Raw genomic sequence first — 7,862 nt, 5'->3', positions numbered from 1 at the left:
AGCGCCGAGCTCTGCCTGCTGCTGCCTCCGCTCTGCTCCGGCGGCCGACGAAGCCCGGCAAGCCGGGAGCCGCCGGCATGGGGCCCGCTGAGGAGCTGGTCCGCATTGCCAAGAAACTGGATAAGATGGTGGCCAGGAAGAGCACGGTAAGGCGGCTGAGCCCCTCAGAGCGGGCGTGCACATTGGCACACGCGTGCTTTTTTACACGCGTGTTCGTATTTACATGCGTGTGCTTGCGTGTTTGGATGTTGCAGCGTGGCTCGGGACAGGGGAGGGAGGGAAAAGGGGGGGTTGTTCTGTGCACCCCTTTCCTGTTGCTTGTGGTTCTGGAGGGGTTGAGCAGGTTCAGGGGGTGCTGAGCACCCACAAGTGCCACCAGCACCCCGGGGTGCTGCCTGCGCCGCCCCGGCCCAGCTCGTGAGGTCGGAGCCAGCACCCAAGGGTACTTTATTTTGCTTCCAATTTGGGGTGGTCCTGCACCCCATTGCTCCTGGCTGTTGGGATTTGGGGCAAGTGGGGGGAGTCTGTCCCAGGGGTGGCAGCTCTGGGCACCCCTCAGCAGCGCAGGACTGTGGGCAAACGGGGGCGACAGGTGCTTGGCCACCAGCCCGGCCACCAACACCCGATCGGGGCCGGGGCTGGTGCTGCGGGCTCAGCCCGTGCAAGGGAAAACTCCTTGTTGGGGACCAGGCTGGGAGGGCACAACCCACCCCCCCAGCCCCAACCCCTGTTGCACGAGCGCGTGCAAGCGTGCGAAAGGAGGGGAAGGGCCCGAGCGGTGGCTCCTGGGTGGCTTTGGTGATGGCATGCCAGGGGGGAGCCAGGATCTGGCCCTGCCACCCTTTGCACCAGGTGAGGATCCATCCGGGGATCCTGGTGATCCGGTTACGCATGGGCGAGCAGAGCTGAGCCCAGCCCTTAAAGTTAATATTTGACCATTTCCACCGGCCTTTGCCCCAACAAGGTGCAGGCTCCCTTCGGGCAGGGGGGGGGGGTGCAGCACTGCCATCCCCCCAGATCTGGGGGGTTTTGGGGATGACAGCGCTTGGAACTGAATCAGACCCCCCGGGAGCTACACGGGCTCTGCTCCCCACCGGGAATTACCCCGGGATCAAGGGACTGATCCTGCTCACCCCTCCTGCCCAGCACCCCCGTGCTTGTGCTTCGGGGAGGGGGACAAGGCAGCGTCTGGCCGCAGTGGGGGGATGTCCCCTGCACCCATCGTATTGGGAGGGCCCGATCCAGCTCCTCATGGTGGGGTGGGGGGGTCCAGCCTGGCACGGGGCTGTCCCCTCTCGTGGGAGGATTATACCTGTGAGCTGGGGTCTGCTCCTGGGCCTCTAAAAATACCACAGAGGAGGAGGATAAGGAGGAGGGCACCGTGCCGGGGCTATGTTTAGCCCTGCAGCCACCGTGTGTCTGGGGGTCAGGCTGAAACCCTGGGGTGTGTGTCCCACGGCCCCTCGCACCCCTGTGTGGGGACACTCAAGTGTCCCTCAGCTGTCCTCAGCTCCCAGCAGCCCAGGGTTGCGTTACTGAGGGGTTTTCCCCTTTTAAGGGGAAGCTCTTGCTTCCCAGCTGGGAGACGTGACCCCGTGGTGGGATGATCTGGCAGGATTTGGGTTTGGGATTTTTCTATGAGCGCATCGCTGCGGAGCGTCAGGTGTTCCCCGGGGACCGGCCCAGGGCTGCTTTGTGTCCCCTTGGGGTGCCCTCTCCTGCACTGCCTGGTGCCAGTAAGAGGAAAGGGGGGACATGGGCTGCCTTGGCACAGCCCCCCATTTCTCTCTGGCTCCTCAAGGGCCCCCATGGCCTCTCCCCACTCTAGGAAGGGGCACTGGATCTGCTCAAGTCCCTCACTGGCTACACCATGACCATCCAGCTGCTCCAGGTGAGGCGGTCTCGGTGAGGGGCAGCTGGTGGGGGGACACCCCATGGGCTGGCTCATCCTGTCCCCTCCCCATGCCAGCTGGCACCTCCGTAAGGCCACATCCCTGCCGTGTGTCCCCAGACCACACGGATCGGGGTGGCTGTCAACTCGGTGCGGAAACACTGCTCGGATGAAGAGGTGGTGACATCGGCCAAAATCCTCATCAAGAACTGGAAGCGGCTGCTGGGTGAGTGATGCTGGGGAGAGGCAGGAGCCCCCCCGAGCCCCAACCCTCCCCAGGCCCTCCTGGCACCCCAAACCCCTGATGCTCTCTCGGTGGGATCGGTGCTGAGCTGGGACGGGCAGGCCCTGTGTGTCGCAGCCACCGTTACCCAGTCGGGTCCGGTGGTGCACGGACTTGTTGGATTTTCCAAGGGCTCGTTTTTGGTCTGGGATGGAGCAGTGTAAATCAGTGTGTCCCCCCGCCAAGGGCTGAGCATCCCCCCCAGCCATCCCCCCACCCCAGGGTGCAGCTCTTCACGTGCCCTGCAGTGGTTTGGGCCATGTCTGTGACATCCAAATCTGTCCCCCAGAGTCCACCACCCCAAAAAAGGAGAAGGATGTGGATGGGAAGAAGGAGAAGGATATGGACGGGGAGAAGGAGAAGAAGGAGAAGGGACTGGATTTTCCCAACTGCCCCAACGAAGGGGTGAAGCACCCCAAGAGCTCAGTGGAGAAACACAGGGAGAAGCACAAGGAGAGGTGGGGGCTCCTGCCTGCTGTTGGGGTGCACAAATTGTGTGGCCAAGGCATCGGTGGAGCTGATACGAGCCCATCCTCTGCTTGCCCCTTATTAGTGATTTGGATTATCCATCTCTGTCTGTCCACGGGTGCCGGCAGCACCGCTGGAGATCCAAAGGGCAGCTGCCTGCAGCCAGGGCAGCACCAGGGCAGCTTTCAGAGAAGGGAGAAATGGCATTTTTTTTCCTTTTCCCTTTTCTAGGGCTATTTATTTCCTGGGGAAAGCCTGTTTGGACAGTGCTCATCTGACCCTGCCCCACTCTCTCTCTATGTCCCTAGGAAGCCCAGCAAGTCCAGCTCTCGTGTCCCCACGCCCCGGGGCCACCCTCCTGACTCCATCCCAGAGAGGTACCTGCCGAAGGGCACAGCGACCCTCGCGCCAGGCTTTGCCGGGCTCTGCTGGGCACTGCCAGCCTGGGGGAGGCTTTGCTGGCAGCCTGGGGGCTGGTGAGGCTTTGGGGTGACTTGGCCGGGGATGGGGTGTGCAGATGGGCAGGCAGGATCCGGCTCACCAGGTCACAGCGGGGGATGCTGGGGCCAGGCTCACTGAGAGCATCTCTCCCTTCCTTCGGGCTTCTGCGGTGAAGAGAGTCCAGCGACAGCCGGAGCCCCACTGCGTCCTTGAAGAAGTCACCTCTGGATGGCAAGAAAGAGAGGTGAGTGCCGGGGATGGGAGAGGTGGGACCCCAGCCCCTAGCTGGGGGGGGGCTGACACGAGGCTCGTCCTGCCAGGAGAGACTCTGCTGACTCGAAGTCCTCCACCACCTTGGCCGTCTCCTCTTCCTCCCCACAGAAGAGACCATCAGGGGAGAGGTAAGGAGGAGGAGTCCTTGGGCAGCCTGGGGATGCTTTGGGGATCCCTTTGGGAATGTTCGGACCATGGGACCCACGGCTGGGGTGGGTAGAGATGGCTGGGAGCCCTGATCCTGCCACGAACACTGTGGCGTTCCCCATCAGGAGCAAATCCTCTGCCCCAGGGAGATTCCTGTTGCCTTCTCAGCACTCCCATTGATGTGCTGGTGCCTGAGATCCTGCCCCCTGTCCTACCTGCCCCATCTCTGTGTCACCTCCGCTGTCCCCCTCATGCCACCCCCAGGAGACCCTCTGCGGGCACCAGCCCCTCGTCAGCTCCCACCAGCTCTCGGAGAAACTCCAGCGACAGCAAAGAGGAAAGGTAAAGACAGATCCATCCCACTGCCATGGGACCCCCAGCAGGTCCCTCGGGGCTGTGCCAGGACCCTGGGACCCACCTGTCCTCCCCGTGTGCCCCTGCAGAGCCAACAGCAGCAAGGCCAAACCGGAGACACCACGGACCCCCACCACCCCCACCTTCTCGCCCAGCCCCTGCCTCCTGGCCCCCTGCTATCTCACGGGGGACTCGGTGCGGGACAAGTGCATCGAGATGCTGACAGCTGCCCTCCGCATGGATGGTGAGTGAGTCTTGGGGGGCGCTGCAGCCCCAACGGGGTTGTTTTTCCTATGGGATAGCCCTAATAGAAGCAACCCTACAATAACAAGCCAGGCTCTGTGTCCTGGGGCACCCCCAGCCCTGTGACAGAAAACTCACCCTGGACTTCTAAATAAACTGGAGCTGTAGTTCACAGCTCAGTGTTCAGCCCCAAAATGAAGGAAAAGGAGGTTGGTGGGGTCTCTGATAAGATGTGGGGATGGGGTTTTTTGTAAGGTTCAAGACAGGTAAAATTAGGTTTTTTAGAGATCAGGTGCCTGGGACAAATTGAGGGGGAGAAGTGAGATTTTTTTTTTCGGGGTTTCTCGGTGCATGGTGAGACCTGGCTGGTTTCACTCCTGAAAGTCACCCCCTGGCCTCTCTGCCCTTTAGATGACTACAAGGAATTCGGTGTCAACTGCGAAAAGATGGCATCAGAGATTGAAGACCATATCCTTTGGGGGGGCTGCGGGTCCCCAGGCTCCATCTGCTCGGGGACACACAACGTGGGTTTAAGACTGGTGGTGAGGACAAGGACAAAGGGTGACCGGGACAAGGACAGAGGGTGACGGGCTCTACTGTCCCCGTTGCCTGCAGAGGGAGCCCAGAGCTCAGTTAGAGGCCGATGCTGATGCTGAGCAGAGCATCCCTTGGACGTCTGCTTTATTCCGGGGGTCTGTGTGTCCCCCTCAAACCCCTTGCTCAGGGACCTGCCTTCATCCCTGGGGAAATAAAACCCAAACCAGCCAAGGTATCTTTTTTGACCCTGCTGTGGGTGCCTGTGTCTTTTGCTAGCCCAGCTCCATCGCAGTGCATGGGCTGTGCCATGCTGGCAGGGAAGGAGCCACTTCTGTTCACCCCCAGCTCAAGCCTTGGGGTCTCCTGGCAGCCCCCCGAGACCGGCACCAGCCCCAAGGTGGTTCCTCCTCCTGGGTACAATTTAATTTTTGATGTATCCCAAACTCTGGGAGTGTGTGCCTGGGGCCTCATGGGACCCCAAAGCTGCCACCTCAGCCTGTCTGCCCGCATCCCTGCAGGCAGCCAGCAGCTTTTGGGCCAGCCTGGGAGGAAAAGAGTGGGCTGCGTTCTTTGTGCCTTGAATGTGGCTTGGTGACAGCCCCTGTGCCCTGACAGCCTTTGGGTGTCACAGCAGGAGAATGCAAAAAATTGTTTTCCTCCCCATATCTCAAGCTGTGCTTCATCCTACGGAACCCGAGGAGGGAGAGACTCCCCTACACGTGGTCCCCAAGGGAGCAAAGCCCTGTCGAGATCGGCCACCTCCACGTGTGCATGGCCACTGGCCCTGGTGACCACCGAGCCCAGAGCAGCAGCAGGTGCCCACAGCGCTGCCATCCCCCCACCTTGCCCCTTTGATTCCTTGACAGACCCCACATATCTTCCAGGAACTGAAGAGCACAGACATGAAGTATCGCAACCGGGTGAGGAGCAGGATCAGCAACCTGAAGGACCCCAAGAACCCCAGTCTGCGGAGGAACGTGCTGTGCGGGGCCATCCTGCCCAGCCTCATCGCCCGCATGACCGCCGAGGTGGGCAGCGGGGTGGGGGGCATGAGGACCATGTCCATGAGACCTCCCCCATCCTCTGCTCTTGGAGGCTGTGTTGGTGCCCAAGGGCTGTCTGGGTCTTGGCTTGGTGGTGTCCATGCTGGGCTGGTCCCAGTATCTCCCCGTCCCACCCTGGGGCTGGCTGGGCCACGGGGAGCATCAGACACAGGGACAAAGCAGGAGACACTGCTTGTTCCCCCCAGTGCCCATCATGGAGCTGGGTGTGGGATATCATACTGGCAGGAGTCAGGCTTGAGGGTCCCCATTCCTCCTCCTCCTCAACCCAAGTCCCCAAATCAGGCTCCTGGGAGCCCAGCTCCGTCTGCTGGGAGCCAGGTCCCTGCAGGCAGCAGTTTTGATTTGAGGATGGGGTGATTTTTTCATCTGGATGAGCCTCAGCTCTCCAGCAAGCCCAGAGAACAGGATCAGTCCTGGTTCTGGAGAGGATGGGGAGGGGGATGGACCACGGTGGCTTGCACCCTGTGCCGGCTTGGACCACAGCTGACCCTGCTGCGCCGGTGCTGGTGGCAGGAGATGGCCAGCGACGAGCTGAAGGAGCTGAGGAATGCCATGACCCAGGAGGCCATCCGGGAGCACCAGATGGCCAAGACGGGTGGCACCGTCACCGACCTCTTCCAGTGCGGCAAGTGCAAGAAGAAGAACTGCACATACAACCAGGTCAGCCCCCCCCAAACCCCCTGAGGCTTCCCCCTATCCCCAGCAGAGCCCAGTTTGGGGGATGCTGGGGGGGGTCTCTGCTGACCCGGCCGCCTGCTCCATCCCAGGTGCAGACGCGCAGCGCCGACGAGCCCATGACGACATTCGTGCTGTGCAATGAATGCGGGAACCGCTGGAAGGTCTGTGCCCAGCTGGGGGGTCTCCAGGCACCCCAAGCCTTCCTGGCCCTGGGGAGTGGCAGAGCCCCCTGAAATGGTGCCAGGAGGGCTGGGTGAGGGCTCACGGCCCACCCTGGGCTCTGCTTCTCCTGCAGTTCTGCTGATGGCGCCCGGCGATGGGGCTGGAGGGAGATGTGAGACGGGATGCTGTGACGGCCACATCGGGCAGCTGGGGTGGGGAGGGAGGGTGACGAGGCAGCACCAGTCCCTGCACCCTGGCTCCCTGTTTCCTGGCACTGGGCTCCCTTGAACATCCCGTGGAGCCAGGCAACAGGCGGGCTTGCTTGAGAAGACCCTGGTGAATTCAAGCAGCTCCTTGTGTGAATACCTGCTCTTTGCTGGGAGCCCACTGGGAACAGACTGGAAAGGGAGACTGGTCTGACTGGGGAAGCTTGCCCTTCCCTGGGGGAAACCTGGACTTGGATGATTTGGGGGCAGGAGGGACATTGCCCCGTGGACACGGGGCTGTCCTGCGGGCCAGGGGTGGGAAAGGGCCAGGTTTTAACCCAAACACATTCTTCCTCACCTAAGTGCACGCAGTGGGAGGACACAGAGGGAGGTTGCAGGGTGTCCAGACGCCGGTGGGATGCCACTGTGTCCCTCCACCCTGTAACACATGGACCATCCATCCTGGCTCGAGGGCATGGTGTCCCCAGGAAGGAAGAAGAGATGGCTGGGAGAGGAGTGGGGAAAAACCCTCCAGCTAGAGCAATAAAGGTGTGAACTGTCCCTGTGGCACAGACTGCTTTCTGAAGGAGGTTTAGGACTTTACCCCCCTGGCTCAAGCCTCATGGTCTTCCTAGAGCCCCCGGCCAGCTCCAACACGTCTTGAATCCACCAGCCCCCAGTCTGGAGATGTAATGGTGCTTGATGCTCATCCATCAGCTTCCTGGTGATTAAAGACCTTTAATTAAGGCCAGAGTGGTTCCCTGGCTGGGTCTGGGTCCATGTCAGGGCAGCACCTCCACTGACAGCCAGGAAGGTTTTCCAGGAAAAAGGGCATCAGGGATGGGCCAGGAGATGCACCTTTGGCTACAGGAGGTGTGGGATGGAGCCTCATAGCACCAAGCTCATCCTTTGTCACCACCAGCCTCTCCCAGTGGCTCCGTTTGGAGGCAGCGAGACATGACAGGGATGCAGGTAAGGTCATGGTGACCGTGGGTGTCCGTGGTCAGGGGATGAGGGGGCTGCTCCTGTGCAGGAGTGGAGGAGGAGGACAGTGGAGCTGTCAAATTAACTGAATGTTAATCTTTTAACCTTGGGCTGAGGTGTGAATTTTTTTC

At 61.1% G+C, this 7,862-nt stretch overlaps 1 protein-coding gene across 3 annotated transcripts; it reads left to right on the top strand.

Moving 5' to 3' along the window:
* The first annotated feature begins 6 nt into the window (after positions 1–6).
* TCEA3 (transcription elongation factor A3) lies at positions 7–7,303 on the top strand. Of its 3 annotated transcripts, none has more exons than XM_026863502.1 (14): positions 7–146; positions 1,829–1,891; positions 2,012–2,117; positions 2,464–2,632; positions 2,951–3,019; positions 3,259–3,327; positions 3,404–3,484; positions 3,768–3,845; positions 3,947–4,101; positions 4,512–4,568; positions 5,511–5,665; positions 6,215–6,361; positions 6,469–6,540; positions 6,675–7,303. In XM_026863502.1, the coding sequence occupies exons 1-14, from the start codon at positions 78–80 to the stop codon at positions 6,681–6,683; spliced, it is 1,299 nt and encodes a 432-aa protein (XP_026719303.1). In that variant the 5' UTR covers positions 7–77; the 3' UTR covers positions 6,684–7,303. The 3 variants fall into 3 exon arrangements, with proteins under 3 accessions (XP_026719303.1, XP_026719304.1, XP_026719305.1); XM_026863504.1 differs by having other exon boundaries at positions 60–146; positions 1,802–1,891; XM_026863503.1 differs by lacking the exon at positions 3,404–3,484.
* The last annotated feature ends 559 nt before the right edge of the window (positions 7,304–7,862 follow it).

This window comes from Athene cunicularia (genome assembly GCF_003259725.1).
Source record: "Athene cunicularia isolate RWA chromosome 23 unlocalized genomic scaffold, athCun1 chr23_part2, whole genome shotgun sequence".
Taxonomy (NCBI): domain Eukaryota; kingdom Metazoa; phylum Chordata; class Aves; order Strigiformes; family Strigidae; genus Athene; species Athene cunicularia.
The sequence above is the reverse complement of the archived record's forward strand: the minus strand, read 5'-3'. Positions and strand labels throughout refer to the sequence as shown.